General features: G+C 48.0%; 1 protein-coding gene across 4 annotated transcripts in view; it reads right to left on the reverse strand.

Moving 5' to 3' along the window:
• Positions 1–18,194, reverse strand: part of ENOX2 (ecto-NOX disulfide-thiol exchanger 2) — a 300,146-nt gene that overhangs the window by 48,211 nt on the left and 233,741 nt on the right. For all 4 annotated transcript variants that reach the window (XM_043974193.1, XM_043974192.1, XM_043974195.1 and 1 more), the window contains 3 exons: positions 9,690–9,845; positions 2,360–2,566; positions 1,098–1,331 (listed from right to left, as the gene is read on the reverse strand). In XM_043974193.1, the coding sequence (XP_043830128.1) occupies positions 1,098–1,331; positions 2,360–2,566; positions 9,690–9,845 (597 nt within the window). The remainder of the gene's footprint in view (positions 1–1,097; positions 1,332–2,359; positions 2,567–9,689; positions 9,846–18,194) is intronic.

An 18,194-nucleotide genomic window follows, 5' to 3' on the forward strand; every position in this document is an offset into this window, starting at 1 on the left:
TAAGTGACTTGCCCAGGGTCACACAGCTAGTAAGTGTCAAGTGTCTGAGGCTGGATTTGAACTCAGGTCCTCCTGAATCCAGGGCTGGTACTTTATCCAGGTGCCACCTAGCTGCCCCTGGAAACTCATTCTTAACATTGGAAAGGATAGGGGCAGCTGGGGAGCACTACAGTGGATAGAGCACCATCCCTGGAGTCAGGAGGACCTGAGTTCCAATCTGACCCCAGATTCTTACTAGCTGTGTGACCCTGGGCAAGTCACTTCACTCAGATTGCTACCCCAAAACCCCGAAAACATCAGAAGGCATCAGGGAAGCCTTTCATAGTTGGGTTTTAAGTGATAGGGACCAGACCTGGGATTTCAGTGGTGTAGGGAGCTCTCAGATCAAGAGGAAAGTCCCATTACTAAGACAGGTCAGCACCTTCTCCATAATCTATAGTCTTCAAGGTCTGCCTAGAATGCTGAGGAGTTAAGTGACTCAACAAGGGTCACACTGGCAGGATGTATCAGAGGCAGGGCTTCAACCTGGGGCTTCCTGGCTTAAAAGTCAGCTTTGTACCCATTATACCAGGTGATCCCTCCAGGAAAAACTTACTATGAACTCAGGGATGAGTAAGACTTGAAGAGGCAAAGAGTTGGGGGCGGGGGGGGGGGGAGAGCCATCGTAGTAATGGGAAAAGAGCAGTGAGTGAGGACCCAGAACATGCCTGGGGGAAAGAGAGTGCTTTAGGAACTCTAGAGGCCCACACCCATTGGCCATCATTATCATCTCCATCATTAACAACAAAGTGTTAACAAAGTAATGGATTTTAATTCATAACATTAATAACAAAGTGTTATCCAGCGTTACAGGATGTGGCATACACTAAAAGGAGATTGAAATGGAAAGGCAGGCTGGTGCCAGGTTGTGGAGGGCCTTGTATGTCAGGCAGAGGAGCCTGAATGGAACTCAGGAAGAAATAGGGAGCCACTGCAGATGTGGGAGCCAAAGAGTGACATGAGCCCATTTACTCAGCAGGAAAATGAGTGTGATTGGGTCTTTCAAGTCAGGTTCTTTACTCAAAAGGAAGACACCCACACTTAAGAAGAGCCTTTACCTTTCAGCTTCTCAGCCACAATGCTGCATTCGTGGTCTGAATAATGAACAACAGGAGGGGGAGATGGAGGACGGAAGCGCTCCTCTTCCAAGCGGCGGCGGTGGCGCTCCTCCCTGGCCAGCATGCGTTGTTTACACTCCCATTCATACAAGTCATCCCGGGCCTGGGCAAAATCCACGTGGAGGCGGCCGGTATCTTTCTTGTCAGTGCTGGAGCCCAAGCGGATGCGGTATCCTGATGCCAGAGAGAGGAGGGGGTAAAACAGCTTGGTCTAGAACTGGTACCCACCTAGCAGGATCTGCAGAGAGCAGAGCAAGCACCAGCGCAAAAAGGAACTGGCTCAGGGGCAGCTAGGTGGCACAGTGGATAAAGCACTGGCCCTGGATTCAGGAGGACCTGAGTTCAAATCCGGCCTCAGACACTTACTAGCTGTGTGACCCTGGGCGAGTCACTTAACCCTCATTGCCCCGCAAAAAAAAAAGGAACCAGCTCCTCTGGTGCTTTCAAGTTTGTAAAGGAGTATGGATGGCACCATTGAGAAAACTGAGCCTCAGGACTGCTTCCGAGGCCACACGACGAACTGATGGCAGAGTCAGGATTCAAAGCCAGGCCTCCTGATCACAAGGCCTACCTTCGTTTCACTGTGTCGCACTGCCTTTCGCTAACTCCCACGCAGCTACAGTTCCTTCGGCCTCCTCAGACTGATATCAACAGGACTGCCAAAGGAGTTTTGGCTCTTCGCTAGAAGGCCGCAGTGGTCAGAGCAGCTCCATGGAAAGGCTCACAGGGGCAGTAAGGGGCCACCCTGTACCTCAACAGGTATCCCCAGCACAAAAGCCCCAAAGAGTGGATGTTTGGCCTGTGCTTGTGTCTGAGGTGAGATTTGAATTCAGGTCCTCCCAACTACCTCAGAGGCCTAGATCTAGTCCAATCCCCTCAATTTCCAGGAGAAGAAACTGAGGCTCAGGGAGGGGAATGGATTTGCCCAAGTGGCAGAGCTGGGATTTGAACTCAAGTTCTTCTGATTCAAAATCCAGTGCCATTTCTGCTCTATCACGCTGCCTCTGATCCAAATCTCCCAGATGTCAGCAGGGCTTGGTGAGTCGTAGATAAAGAACACGCGAGCAGAGGGGAAGGGGCTGGCCAGGCCAACAAGAATCCCTGGAGGAGAAGATGTGGGAAAACTTCCCACAAACCATCCCTGCACTCCCCCCCCACCCCAGAGCATGCTCTCCCATACTCTCTGACCAGGGAACACCTACCAGAGAGATAGAGGGCTTTGTCCACCATGAACTCCTCAGAGAAGCGGATGTGGCAGAAATTCTTCTTGCTTTTGCGGATGGCGATGATGTCCCCACATTGTTCGAATACCTCCATGATGATCTGTTCTGTTCCGTTCTCTGGCAGACCTCCTACAAAGACTGTCTTGCATCCTGGGGGTCTTTCCCGGGTTGCAGGTGGCGGAAGATCTAAACAGAAAGGAGAAAGCAAAATGAAAATGGATGTTCAAGGACCGAGGAGATCTGAGTCTTTCATTTTTCCCTACCCGTGTGACTTTGGGCAAGTCACTTCACCTCAATGGCCTCAGTTTCTTCACCTGTAAAATGAGCGTATCGGCCTAGATGATATCTAAGAGCCCTTCCATTGAAATTCTGCAATCCTATCATCATCATCAAAAAGCTTCTGAGTGTGAATTAGCAGACGAATCCTGGGCCTTTTTCTACTCCTTAATGGGTGTGTGAACTTGGCCAAGTCATTTCTCCGGTCCATCACATGTTCCTTCTCGCTCTAAATCCTCTTGCTGTTATTTCATCTGTTTTGCTTTCCAAACCAACTGAAGCATGAAAACGTCCTTGTTTACCTCCCATGATCCTGCCTGCCCCTATCTATGGCCAACCCTACAGCTTGACCATCTCTGGTCAAACATTTCCATCATGCCTGCTGAAAAAAGTCCCACGCTCCACAATCTATTGGGCCCTTTGTGCTCTAGCCAAACTCTTTCACTTGCTGTCCATGGTACCTCTGACCATTTGCTCATGCTGCTCCCTGTGCCCAGAATTCACTCCTCCCACCCCTGTTGTTGTGTAGCAAAAAGAGACTAAAAAGGGGCAGCTAGGTGGTGCAGTGGATAAAGCACTGGCCCTGGATTCCGGACTCCCTGAGTTCAAATCCGGCCTCAGACACCTGACACTTAACTAGCTGTGTGACCCTGGGCAAGTCACTTAACACTCATTACCCTGCAAAAAAAAAAAAGAGACTAAAAAGTGAGAAGGGAAGGGGAAAGAGATAAGCATTCGTAAAGCACCTATTGTGTGCCTGGCACTATGCCAATATTCTCTCATTTGATCCTCTCAACAACCCTAGGAAGTAGGTGCTATTATTGTCCCTACTTTACAGATGAGCAAACTGAGTCAAACAGAAGTTAGGTGACTTTCTCAGGGTCACACAGCTAAGAAATATCTGCAGCTGGATTTGAACTCGGGACTTCCATTCTCCAAGTCTATGCTCTATCTATCCACTGTGCCACCAGCAGTGGGGACATCGGGCCTTCACTCACTCCACTGGGCTTAACCTGGCACTTGGAATTCTTCCAAGTTCTTCTTTCAGCCAAATTCCAGGCTATTTGGGGGGTATGTGAGAAGGGAAGGGGAGATGCCAAATTCTCTAATAAATATGGAGGGGAAGAGAGAGAGATGGCTTTCCAAGGAGGGTATCAGGGAAGGCTTCAGAGAGGAGGAGGCACCTGAGTTAGGTTTTGAAGGAAGAGAAGGGATTAAAGAGCATCTGGATCTGCTTGGACTTGGGCATGTTGCCAGGCACACAGTAGGTATTTAATCAATGGCTCTTAAAAGAATGAATGGGAGGCGGCTAGGTGGCGCAGTGGATAAAGCACCGGCCCTGGATTCAGGAGGACCTGAGTTCAAATCTGGCCCCAGACACTTGACACTTACTAGCTGTGTGACCCTGGGCAAGTCACTTAACCCCCATTGCCCCACAAAAAAAAATGAATGAAGAAAGCAAGCTTGTTGGGGAAAATTGGTAAGTCTGGGGAGAGAAATTTGCCCAACTGAGTCACTTGGAATCTGCCTTAGGAGATGATTTTTCTGCTTCACAATGCACCTTCTACCCACCCATGCAGTATTCAGTGGCTGTCAAGGCTGCCGATTCCCCTGCCACTGTTTACAGCTATCAGAGTGTTTCTAGTCAAAATTCTTGATTGTCGCTCATCAAGAAGAGGCGTGTGGGTTACTAGGTTTTCTGGGCGTAGGCTTTAGATCTGCAAGGGTTGATTTTGTGTAATCCAATCTTTTCATTTAGCTCTTGCCAGGACTCAGCTGTGCATTTTGAAAGAGCTTGAGTCTCAAGTGAAGGGGCAATGAAACCTTGGGCCTTTCTGGAAATGAGGAAGCTGAGGGCAGCCAATATAGGTGCTGCCCCAAGTCATGAAAGGATTCTAGCCATCACCTAATCTACCCGCCTACCCCATCTGCTAGGTGAGAAAACTGAATTGAGGGAAGGGAAAGTGACTTTGTCAGGGACACATCTCCAGTAAACAGCAGAGCCAACGTGGGAAACCAGGGCCTTCTGAGTTGGACTGGAATCTAAATTGAGGCCTATTTCTGTTACAGTGGTGATGAGGATGAGGATAATAATCATGTCTACCACTTGAAGGTTTGCCAAGTGCTTTACAAATATTCTCTCATTTGATCCTCACAACAATCCTGAGAGCTAGGTGCTATTATTGTCCCCATTTTATAGATGAGGAAACTGAGGCAAAAAGGGTGAAGTGACTCTTCCAAGGTCACAGAGCTATTAATTGTCTGAGGCTGCATTTGAACTCAGGTCCTTTTGACTCCAGGCCCAGTGCTGTATCCTCTGTACTACCTAGCTGCTCCTGACACATAGCAGGCACTATAAAAATGTTGTTGTTATTAAAAATAACAATAACAACAACAACAACAATAATAATAATGATATCATACATTTAGAGCTGGAATGGACCATGGGCCTTAGAAGTCAAGTCTAACCACTTCATTTTACAGGTGAGGAAACTGAGGCCCAGGGAGATCAAGCAGGAAGTAGCAGAGTTGATACTGAAACTGCACGGGGGAGAAGAGGGATGGAACAGAAGTGATTTGGCTGGAATAAGTGGGTACACAGCTAGGCCCTGGTTAATGCAAATAATGGATCCCCTAAAGTGGCTGCATGTATTTGAACTCTCACTATTGGAAATAGTAATTCTGTAAACTGTTGAGGGCATGTAGTTTACATCCAGGTCAGCAGATGAGGATGACAGGGATAGGGGTATCAGTGATGAGGGGGAGAGGCTGGCTAGCCGAAGGGGAGGGGCCTTGCTTGAGTAGCCCTCGCTCAGCCAATAACAGAGCAGCAAGAATGAACTGACCTCAGAATTCTAAGCTGCTTGCTTGTGCCATGGAATGTTGGTACGTCAACATAAGGTTGGCATGGTAACGTTGGCCCTCACAAAAGAGCCCCCCAACTGCCTTCCCTGGGCTCCCCTTAGAGGCACTACAGGCAGGGAAGTGGGTAAAAGGGCAGCAGCATCGCCCTCACCTCACACCCTTCACAAACCACCTTATAACCTCTGAGATGGTGTCAGCAGAGCATTGGGGAGCCAGGGGAGATGGCCTAGAGGTGCCCTGGCCCAACCGGCAACCCCGGGGACATCTCCAACGCTCCCTCCGTGGTGGTACTGATGGCAGAGGTGATGCTGGGGCAAGATCCCTGTCCATTCCAGTGGCCAGGCCAAGGTGTTTCCGAGCCCCTCCTGAGGATGTCCGGAGAGTTCCAGGCAGTGGAGATGACAGAGTAGAAACAATGCCTTCCTCAATTCAACAGCACAGGGGCCTACTGCCCTTCTTTACTCGAAGACGTGGAACATTTACTGGTGGGGGAGATGGATTCTCTAGAGGGATGCCCAACTTAATGGCCTTTCCTAGGTGGCCTCAGGCCCTCATAAATGGCCTCCAGGGAGAGTTAGATGGTGGAGGGGATGAAGGGACTAGAGCAAGACGTTTACATTTATGAGCATTCTTTCCTTGGTATTTTCAGGCCTTCCTTACTGGAGTAATCTATTAAATTAAATTAAATTCAACTAAACATAACACTCTTTTCTATTTTTTTTTGGTGAGGCAATTGGGGTTAAGTGACTTGCCCAGGGTCACACAACTAGTAAGTGTCAAGGGTCTGAGGCTGGATTTGAATTCAGGTCCTCCTGAATCCAGGGCCAGTGCTCTATCCACTGCACCACCTAGCTGTCCTATAACACTCTTTTCTAACAACAGAAATGTCCTGCCCCAATCAGCTTTAGGTCAGCCTGTAAAGTCACTCTGGGAATTCAGTCGGTTGATAAACACTTAGTAAGTGCCTACAATGTGCCAGGACCTTTGCTAAGTGCTGAGGATGTGAAAAGAGGCAAAAGACAGTCCCTGCCCTTGGGGAGTTTCCACTCTAATTGGAAATGGGTAACCCCAGATCCTTAAAGGGAGAGCCACTAATATATGATCTCTGAAGAATGGAACTATAGGTGGGTGTGGGGAGGGGACCCTAGGATTCCAGTTGAATCAAACAAAAGGCTCTTGGGGATCATCTAGGCCGGAGATCCTTAACCTGATTTCAAGGGCTGGGGTGAGGGATGTCACTGAACTTGGAACTTTTGATATTTGGATAAGTACTTTGGTATAATTGGTCGACTTATTCCACAGAGGGGTCCATGACACAGAAAAGATTAAGAACCTCTGAATCAACTGCCTCTTTTTTTGTTTGTTTGTTTTGTTTTTTTGCAGGGCATTGAGGGCTAAGTGACTTGCCCAAGGTCACAAAGCTAGTAAGTGTCAAGTGTCTGAGGCCAGATTTGAACTCAGGTCCTCCTGAATCCAGGGCTGGTGCTTTATTCACTGTGCCACCTAGCTGCCCCCAACTGCCTCTTTTTAATCAGAAAAGAAAATTGAGGCTCAGGGTAGGAAGTGACTTCCCTAGGGTGGGTCACATAGATGACAAGTAACAAGGTAAGGGCCTGTGGTGCTCCGGTCACCACTTGGGGCTGGCAAAGGATCTCAGATAAACTACTGAGGGTGTGGGTAGTGGCCATGTCTGGGTGTATCTTGGCAGCCCGCTTCAGAAGATGAGTGGGGTCCACGAGTGTTAGTGATATAGATAAAGTCAGCCCCTGAGCTTTAGGAAGCCTGGGAACAATGGCTTTGTTTTGTTTTGTTTTTGCGGGGCAATGAGGGTTAAGTGACTTGCCCAGGGTCACATAGCTAGTAAGTGTCAAGTGTCTGAGGCCACATTTGAACTCAGGTCCTCCTGAATCCAGGGCCAGTGCTTTATCCACTGTGCCACCTAGCTGCCCGAGCAATGGCTTTTAAAGGAGCTGCAGAGATCGCTCAGAAGGCCGGCTATGACTTACATGCTGAGAAGTCTTTCAGATGATTTTATTAGCCAGTCCAAGATAGATGGTCCCTGAGATAATCAATGGGAGGTTGGATGTGGCTTAATGCAATCTCCAATGATTGAGAGAAATTAGAAGCCTGGGGAATCTTTATTAATACTCTATCTACTTTCTCTTTAATTGAGCCAGCCTGGCAGAGGGGTAAGAAGATGACTTTCTCCATACGCCTGGACATGTCCAGAGAGAGCGAGCGATGCCACAAAGCCTTGGGATTGCTAAGTAGCAGAGCAGGCAGGATCCTTAGGGGCAATTCAATTGAACTCAATAAGCGTATATCAAACATCATAGGGTAGGGGAGGGGGAGTGAGGCCCAGTGAAGCAGAGTGAGATCTTAGACAGTCTAAGACTGAAAAGGGACTTTAATGGTCAGCTGATCCAAGCCCTTTGCTTCCAGAGGGGAAAAGTAAAGGGTGCAGAAGGGGAAGGAAAGGGGGGCAGTGTGACATGGTAGAAAATGTCCTGATTCTGAAGTCCTAGGGCTTGGGTTCCAATCTTTCCCTGGCTGCTTACTACCTATGTGTCCTTAGGCAAGTCATTTCTCCTCCCTTGGCCTCAGTTTCCTTATCTGTAAAATGACGGTAGCAGACAATATGACCTTTCGGGTCTCTTCTGGCTCTAAATGCTATGAACCTATCTATGGCAGTCAGCAGAAGACAGGGGTGGAGCACTGGATTTGAAATAAAAAAGACCTGGGGTAGAATCCTGCCTCAAATAGTTCTTGCTGTGAGACCCTTGGCAAGTTACCCAAACTTCTTTGAGCCTCTGATCCCTTGTGCAGAAGACAGCGTGGGGTGATGGAGTAAATGCTGGATTTGGGAGCAGAAGCCCTGGCTTCCCCCCCCCCCGAGGAGCCTTGATTTACTGCCAGTCAAAGGCTCTGGGTTCAAAACCTGACAGATGCTCACTACCTATGTCACTTGGAGCAAGGCATGCCTGCTCTCTGAGCCTCGAGTTTCTCACTAGCCTAGATGGCCGACGAGGTATCTTCCAGATCTACGTGACTTACTTAGGAAGCATGCGCTCAGGGCCTCAGTTTCCCCAACTGTAAAATGGAGGGGTTAGACAAGAGGATCCCCAAGGTCTCTCCCTGTTTTCCATTAAGGTTAATCTCTCCCTTGACCACAACTAGGCAAGAATTCTAACTTCTCACCTTCAGACAAAGTGCTAGCATGATGGAGTGGGCCTAGGATTTGGAGAAGTCCCAGGTTCAAAGCCCAGCTCTGCTCCTTCTTAGCTGTGTAACATTGGGCAAGTCCCTTCCCCTCCCTGAGCTTCAGTTTCCTTCTCTGTCAAAGGCAGGGGGGTTGGTTGGACCAGCGGGTCTCAGCTCCTTGTCAGCACCAAGCCCATGGTGCTCCCATGATGACCAGATAATTTCAGGGGTCTCCCACAGTCAGCAAACAACTAATGCCTGCTTCCCAATGTTTTCCTACCTTGGCCGGATTTGAACTCAGGTCTTCCTGAATCCAAGGCCGGTGCTTTTATCCACTGTGTCACCTAGCTGCCCCTGTATTTTCTTATGTGCATCAGCTAAGTGCAGACCAGACTTAGTGTGCCCAGTCTCAAGAGGTGGGCTGGCATTGGGCTGGGACCCCTGTTCTGAGCAGGGCCTGTCATTTGTACATCTTTGTCTGCTCGTCATCTCCTCCATCGCCGTGAGCTCCTGGAGGGCAGAGAACGTCTCTTGCGTCTTTTTGCGTCTCTAGCACTTCACAAAACACCAGGCATACAGAAGGCATTTAATAAATGCTTAGTTACTGACTCCAAGAAGGAAGAGCGACTACACCTAATGGAATGTTTTACTGACCACTCTGTATCCCTTATTTCCCTGTTGACAAATAAATGGCTTTCCTTATCATCTGTTTAAGGCCATGAAGATAATTGCATGGGTTAAACCCTAAAAAAGGTTATAAGCGCCCCCAGCCGTATCCGAAGATCTTGTGGATATCTGGTCATTGTTCTGATAGTCCCGCTTGCCCCATGGGAGATTGTTTCACCTAACTTCCGGGTTGTGCACTATCAGGTAGACTATGGTAGGCCTTAGGAAGGTCTTTTAGAAAAGTGAAACATTGCTCAAGCATCCAGACACATGAGGAGAAATTATGCGGGAAGAGCCTTACTTGGGTTTGGTGGGAAAAGAGTACAGCTTTTGCAGTGAATGATCTCCTTCGCCACTGGCATATCAGGAGGAATTGGTGGTGGAACGATCCCCAAACCTGGCATCATGGGTGTGATCGGTGGTATTCCTGTCATCATTCCAAGAGCTGGATCAAAATCTACAAGAAAAGGGGGAGACAAAGAAGAACGTGTGATGCTGCTAGCCCAACGGTTTCCCTATGGCTCCCACTGATCTGTGGGGACAGGAAGCAAGCACTGGTAGGTAACATTCCTCATCCTACCTCCCACTGTCACAATGCTGAATGGTTTGGAATCATTTGACACACATCAGAGAAACGGAGGCACAGAGGGATTGGTGAGGTCATGCAGTCAGTCAGTTAGGGACAGAGTCAAGGTAGAACTCTGATGGTCTTTCCACTATTTCCCAGAAGCAGCACCCACAGGTGGAGAGAACCAGAGCCTCTGGGCTGAGGTCTAGGCTGGCCTGTTATGCATCTGTCTGCCTCCACTGAAAGGCTCCTCTCATGCCTTGGGGGCACAGGACAGGCCATGGCAGCAGAGTCCTGGGGTAACAGCTACCCCGGGATGGAAAGGCGGCAAACTGAGAGGCCTAGCGTAGCCCAGCAGAAAGAAGCTCATCACGGGGAAGCCACACACTAGGTAAGGATGTTTCTTGATCACAGCGACTCATGAAACCATCTATTAAGGCATCAAGGGGCTGTCGTCTGCTTCTGAAGAAGGAATACCCAACTAATGAGATGACAGAGTTTGGGAAGCAATGAAGCATTATTGCTTCAATAGTGCCAGGAACTTGGGAAGGTAAAGACACAGACTTCACAAGAGATGGTCCTCGGCAACTGAGGGTGTGTCAGGGCAGCCCCCACAGTCCCACGAGGCTCTGCTCTCGTCATGGACACATGGAGATCTGGGCTCACTTCTGGTACTGTCAGGATAGGGAGAGGGGATGGGGAGATTTGGCCCCACCTAGATCACCTAAAAGACCTGGCAAAAAGAAGAGCAGAGTGTGTGTGTGTGTGTGTGTGTGTATGTACATATGATGTGTGCTGTTTGTCGATATGGTGGTATATGTGTATGTGTTGTGTGTTTTACGTCTGGTATCTTTATGTGTGGTGGTATGTGTGGGAAATGTGTACAAGTGTGGTATGTGTATATGTATTATGGTATGTATAAGCATCATGGGTGTATATGTGTGGTGTGTATGTTATATAGCATGTGGCATGTATGTTGTACATATGTGTATTATAGTGTTGAACACGTGGGATATACAAGTGGTAGGTGTGTATTGTGATATATAGTATGTGGTATGTATATGTGGTGTGTGTATATGTAGTGTGTTTTTGTATTATGGTGTATGTGAATGGTATGTGTAGTGTCTGCTGTATTTGTGTGGTATGTTGTATATATGTGGAGTGTGTGGGAGTATGTACAGTTGTGGTGTGTATTATGGTTTGTGAATATGGTGTGTGTTATATGTTTGTATGTCTGTCGTGTATGTGTTATGTGTTTGTACATGTGCTATGTATATGACTGTGTGTAAATGTTGTGTGTTATGTGTAGTATTGTCATGTGTACATATGATTGGTATGTATCGGTGTGCATTGTGATATGTATAGGTGTGGTGTATTGCTGTTTGTTGTGTGTGTTAAGTGTGGTGTATGTTTGTGGTGTATGTATATGTGTGGTGTTGTGGTATTTGCAAGGTATATTCTTGTGGTATATGTATATGTGGGGTGTTGTGGTATTTGCAAGGTATATTCTTGTGGTATATGTATATGTGGGGTGTGGGATGTGTTTCTGGTATGTGTATGTGTGGTATGCTATGTATGCTCTGTATGTATGTAGTGTGAGGTGTGTGTATGTGTGGTTTGTGAATGTGGTGTGTGTTAATGTTTTTTTATTTATTATGTGTGGAGTGTTTATTGTGCTTGTGTATGTGTGGTAAATATATATGTAGCATGTGAGTATGTAATAGGTGTATATGTGGTGTATATATACACACATATATAAATAAAAGTACTATGTATATATATAGTATATGTGATTTGTATATGTAGTGTCTATATGTGGTGACTATGGTGTGTATATATGTGTGGTATGCATGTGTATATGTATGTTTGTATGTGAGGCATGTGAGTGTGTATAGTATAATAGGGGAGAAAAAGCTATCTCTTTGTTAGTAACCTACTGTGCGCTGGACTAAGTGACCTCACCCACTGAAAACCTGACCAATTTCTGTGGGAAAGATTGGAGGCTGACCTCACTCAACACCCTGTCTCTATGCATGCCGTCTTCCCCTTCACAGACATGTGTTTGTCTTCTTTGCTTGCTGGGCCCTTCTCCCTATCACTCTTCTCATAAATCACTCACCTGCCTGGAGATTACAAAAACCATAGCTCATTAAACTTCTGCCACTTGGGCTGGAAAGGAAATGTTCGTCTCCCTGTACTGTCTGCTAATAAATGGGGGTGAACGAAAAAGAAATACACACTAGATAATGGGAACTTCTGAGGGATTTACTCACCACTCTGATGTTTGCTATGATTACATTTATATTTTATGAAATTCATTTATGAGCAAACACATTCATGTCACTGGGCCAGAGCCCTCTACTATCTGCCCCTTGGAGGCCCTTCTATAGCATGGAGAGGACCCCCTGGCTTCTTGGAGGCTTTGCTGGGGAAGCACAGGCTCTGGCAGGGCCCACCAGGCTGGAAAAGATTGGCATCCATTGGCCTGGGAATGCTTAGGGGCCTTGGCCTAGCCCACCTGAGCACTGAGGGGCTCCTCACCATTGATATGGACAGATTTGGTCACAGCAACTCATGCCACTGCCCACTGAAGGTCCCGAGGAACTGCCGTCTGTACTACTGGAAGGTCTGATATGCTTCTGTCTAAACTTGTGATTGTATTTGTGTAAGGAACTCCTGGTATAACAGTTTCTGCCACTGAGGCAGATCAGCAACTTAGTTCTCCTGTAACTTAGCTGCCTGAGGGGGTACATGTCTTGTTCAGGGCCTCCTAGCTACCATGTCTGAGAGGAGAACTTGAACTCAGGTCTTCTACTAGACTCCAAGGCAGGTCCTCTATCCACTGTATCATGCTGCCTCCCTATCACAAAAATAGGGTTCCTTAAAATACTGAAGTAAATATATGAATCATTTTTATTATTTGCTAATATCTCATATTACCCATTAAGACTGTAAGCTCCCTGCAGGCAGGCACTGTCATATCTTTGATAGCCCTTGGATTTCTAGAGTGTGTTTCCAAAGCGCTTTCCACCTAACCACCCTGTGAAACCACCTCCTGAGGCACGGCCAGGGGTGCCATCTTCAGTGGAGGGAAGGCCCACACTGGTGCCAATGTGGATGCTTGAACTTATATGAAAGACCCTCTCTCCACCCCACCCTTCCTTATGTGAATTCAAGATGCTGAGTCTTGTGAGATCCAATGCCCAGTGGGGAATTTCAAGTCTGCTTGGTGACACAGGGCAACAGATACCTTAGAGGTTCCATAAACACCCCAGTGGTTCCTCTCTCCATAGGAAGTGGAAGAAACCTGCCAGTCATCCATTAGCCACAAGAGTAGGAGGGAGTTTCCTTCAGCCAGGCCCAAGCAAGGATCCCCTGGAAGCTATGGGAATCCTACACTTAACCCAAAGTCTGAACAAAGAGAGGTCATTCAGTCATTATTCTCCAATGAGGGGATGGTGTACCAGGGGCAATGGCAAATTCCCTTCTTTCTCCAGGTCACTGGTCTAGACTGGGGGGGAGGGGCAGTCGCTATGTGATTTTTCCTTGCATCAGGTGATGAAGGCCCCAGTAGTGACTCAGAGCTGGCTGAGAGGCTCATGTCCTTGTCCTGAGGGGCCCCTTTTCACAGCATCCCCACACATGGACAAAGTCCTTTGCTTGGGGTCATTTGCCTTCACTTATGGAGATATGAAATACGGTCACAGTGCCAAGAAATTCAAAGATTGGGAAACAATCCTTTTCTTAGTTCTGGCTAGACCTTAGAACTTAGGCCAGGTCGGGAGCTGGAAAAGGGCAGAGGAGGGGAATGTGTGCGTGTGCGTGTATGTGGGGGGAGTAATACAACAAAGATTTGAAGGGATTGGCCCAAGCGCTCATCCTGATATCATACCTGTCTCACAACTACCCATAATGCAGCCCTGTTATAGCTCAAACCTTTAGCAAAGATGGAGACCAAGCAGTTAGGGAGAAGGAGAACCCAAAGAGGGCCAGGGATCCAGGAGGAGCAGGTGGCCCAGAGCAGCAGAAAAGGACCGAGATGGGGAAGAGGCCCTCAGCTGTGGTAATTCAAAGATCACTGGGGAAATGGGCTGGCCAAGGTGATCTCCATCGTCCCTTCTAGCTTTAGAAGGATGACTCTTTAAAATGTCAGGGCTAGGGAGCAGCACAGGCAGAGTATGGGCCCAGGCCCTCTGACTCCAGATCCCGGGTTCTCTTCCCTATCACTGCCCAGAGCTGAGCCCATCCATTCACCCAGATCAAGTCCTCTGTGCTGACAGAAGGAGAGCTTTTTGAGACCTATTCTGGGCCTTTGCTATCTTGCCCAGAGAAACGAGGCCTGGCAGGTGAGGAAGGCACTGTGTGGACAGGCTAGGCAGTGAGAGCTTTGGGGAGATGGGAAGGCGTCCCTCACTTGCACCCTGCCCCTTCTGTGGGGCCCGCCTCCATCTCTGCATTACTGCAAGGCAGTTCTGCAGTCTCCCGGAATGACTGCACGATGGCCACCTGGCCACGGCAGGCCACGGCAGGTCATGGCAGGCCACGGCAGGCATGACATGGCATCCATCTCCCAGAGCCTGGTGAGGTGGGTCTGCGCTCCCGGGGAAGCCGCTCAGGTTCCTCTGTGGATTGTTCTCACACAAGCATTCCAAAGAGGATATGATTATATATGCATAATTAAGCTGCTGTGGAGAAGATTAGGATTGCAAATTGGTTACATAATTCTGGAAAATTATTTTCATTCCTTCAGAACTGGTACAAAGCCCACTGGAAAATGAAGGAAAATTACATTGAGATGCTGAGAAATTTTAACCCTTTGTACAAACTAAACTCCTCCAGGCCTGATGGCCAGGGTTCTAAGTATCTATGGCCCTGAAGATCCTTGTCAGGCAAGGAAACCCACCAGAGGCCAGGAGCAAGGATCACTAACCACAGCACCAGAGATGTCACATCTGGTCACACAAGGTTGGGAAAACTGCATTCAGTGTTGCAACCCTTCTACCAGGAGATCTGCTAAAGAAGTCCCCTCTGTCCATGCAACTGACCCGAAGACTACAGGATGGGGCTGGACTGAAGAAGGGGGACCAGAGCTCTCCTGCTCTCCTCACCTCCAAATGTCTACCTCGGTCCTTCGGTGCTCTGGAAGCGCTTGGAAACCTTTTAGCTTACAGTCTATCAAGAGTGTGTCAAGGATGAGGTGAAGGAACCAGAGAAGAAAAGACTCAGGGGGGCTAGAAGAGCCATCCTCCAAGTATTCTGAAGGGCTCTCATATGGAAGAGGGATTAGATGTATCTGGCTTGGGCCCAGTGGAAGTTGCAGAGACAGATGTAGACTTGATGGCAGGGAGAATTTCCTAATAACAAAAGCCAAAGTCAAGTGGGCTGCCTTGGGACGTAGTTGATTCCCCACCCCTGTCAGGCACGGCAGAGGACAATTCTTCCAATGTGGATTGGGTTAGACCGTACCTCTGAGAGTCTGTGAAATGGGTCTCTGCTTGGCATTGCCACAAATATCCAGGGAAATCAAAGGTGGAGCAAGTGTGAAATTGGGGAAACCAGACAGCCTCCAGGAGAAACTGCCTGGGTAGGGGACTTTGGACAAGTCACTTCAGGATGATCACCTCTAAAGCCCCTTTGGGTGGCTTTCTCACACGGTGATTCTGTTACCCTCCCTCCCCAAACTTAATCCTTCTTCCTAACTCTGCAATATTGAGTAGGGGATATTTAGTAGTCCTCTGTTGTCTAGTGACCAAGTAAAGGGAGAGCAAAGAGGAGATAAGAGAAAGGAGAGAAAATAGAGGGAGAAAGGGAGAGAAGAGAAAGGAGAAAAAAGAGGAGAGAAGAGAAAGGAGGGAAAAAGAGGAAACAAAGGAAAAAAGAGAGGGAGAGAAGAGAAAGGAGAGAAAAGAGGACAGAAGAAAGAAGGAGAGGAGACAAAGGAGAAAAGAGAGAGAGAAGAGAAAGGAGAGAAAAGAGGACAGAAGAGGGAAGGAGAGAAGATACAGGAGAGAAAAGAGGAGAGAAGAGAAAGGAGAGAAAAGAGAGATGAGAAAGGAGAGAAGAGAAAAAGGAGAGAAAAGAAAGGGAGAGAAGAGAAAGGAGAAAAAAGGAGAGAAGAGAAAGGAGAAAAAGAGGAAAGGAGACAAAGGAGAGAAGAGGAAAGAAAAGAGGAGAGAAGAGAAAGAAGAGAGGAGAGAAAAGAGAAAAATAGGAAAGGAGGAGAGAAAAGAAAAGGAGAGAAAAGAGGAGAGAAGAGAAAAGAGAAGAGAAAGGAGAGAAAAAGAGAAGAGAAGAGAAGAGAAAGGGAAAAAAGAGAAGAGAAAGGAGAGAATAGAGGGAGAGAAGAGAAAGGAGAAAAAAGAGGAGAGAAGAGAAAAGGAAGAAGGCAGAAAGACCTCCTATGATATTAATAATGAGACAGGAGATAACAGTGATAATGATAATATTGCCAATTCTATCCTACCCTAAGCCCTTTCCCACTAGCCCTGGGATTTAGTTAGCACAAATACTATTATCTTCACCTTGCATATGAGGAAGGGGAGGCTCAGAGAGGTCCCATGAGCTGCCCAAGGTCATCCAGCAAGTCTGAACTCCACCCCCAGGGCCCAGTCCACTATCCCCAACTATGCAGAGCTCTTAATCTGAGAGAGATTCAGACAGGCACTTAGCTGACGGGAATTTAAAAAATGATGCATTATCTAAGCGTGGGAGCCCCCAAAATGAAGAGAGGAGCAGAGTTGAATGGGGAGCTGTCAATCAGCCCACCCTCTGACTCATGCCAGTTCCCTCCAGAGAGTACAACTCTTGGTTGGGTGTTCACTTTGATAAATATCAGAGGTATGGAGCTGACTTAGAAAAGCCACAGCATGGTGGCAGCAAAGAATTCTGAATTTAGACTTGGCTTCAGAGCTCCCCTCTCCCAGAGGACTTTGGGGGAGTCTCCTCACCATCTCCAAAATGGAAGGCCTGGCCTCCTCTCTGCGGTCTCTTGTAGCTTTCAAGGCCAGAACTCCAACCTCCAGTGCTTTGGGACTGACTGATGCTGGAGGGGTGGGAGATGGGGTGGAGGGATTCTAGCTCCTATCTATTGGTACTACCCAGAGCTAGGACGTAAGGGCTCCTGAGTCTTGTGCCTGAAGAAGCCAAACATTGAGATGACCATCCCAAGCTTGGGGATGCTTAAGAGTCTGCCATTGGCTTTGCATCAGTGCCTGATGAGATGTGATGCTAAGGGCACTACACTTGGATGGGAAAAGCTTAGGGTCCGGTCTCAGATCTGCTTTCAACCTGCTTGGGGACTCTGGGAAAGGGCTTAGCTTTTCTCATCTACTGTTGGTTTCCATGGGCTACAGGCTCAATAGGAGTCCAAAAGTGTGTTACTAGCTACTGAAAATGCTAATGTGATCTTAGGCTGGGACTCAAAACAGAAACTGGGTCTGGACAGTGAAGGGAATGTCTACATCAGTGAGCTCACAGAGCCACCTGAGCATTACACCGTGATGCTGAGAAATAACATGATCAGTTGGTGATCTCCCAATGTGGGAAGCCCCTCTGATGGTACAGATCACTGCCCCTCTGCATCTTTTGCTCCTGGGAACGTTTATGTCCCTCTGTCAATCCTCCACAGGGGACATACTAAGCCAAGTAACAACAGTGACACTGAGGCCAGGTTTCGGAAATGGCAAGTTTCCCACCCAGTTGCTACCCACAACAGGGATGCCACAGGCCTAGAGAGCTTTCGGGAACCTTGTGGATCCCTGGTTTTCAGAAAAGAAGAAATTATCAGTGACTGGAGACAGAAATGAAACATTTCCTTTTGAGGTTCTCTATCCAGACACATGGGGCCTTCAGCAGGTGTGAGATGACAGCAGACGCCTAACACCTTGTGCCTGCGTTTAAAGAGGCCTCATCTGCAAGGGAAAGACTGTAGAAAGGCCTAGTGATGTGGTGAGGGATGGACAGTGTTCTAACGCTGAGGTGCTAGGACTATGGCTAGGCCATTCCCAAGAGCTGGACCAAGACACTCGGGTCCCCTCTGGGTTACTGACAGAGACTTTGGGTGGCCCCTGTACCACGCCACACCAGTCAGATGTAGGCTGTCATCACTGCCTCTCCCCTGGGCTAAGGAAGGTAACAGCCTTCTGACTGGTCTCTCTGGTTCTCTCCCCAGTCGAATCTATCCTCCCCACAGCTGCTTCTTTTCCTAACATACAGATCTGACCACCCAGCTCCCCCACT

The sequence above is a fragment of the Dromiciops gliroides genome, chromosome X, assembly GCF_019393635.1.
Source record: "Dromiciops gliroides isolate mDroGli1 chromosome X, mDroGli1.pri, whole genome shotgun sequence".
NCBI classification, from domain to species: domain Eukaryota; kingdom Metazoa; phylum Chordata; class Mammalia; order Microbiotheria; family Microbiotheriidae; genus Dromiciops; species Dromiciops gliroides.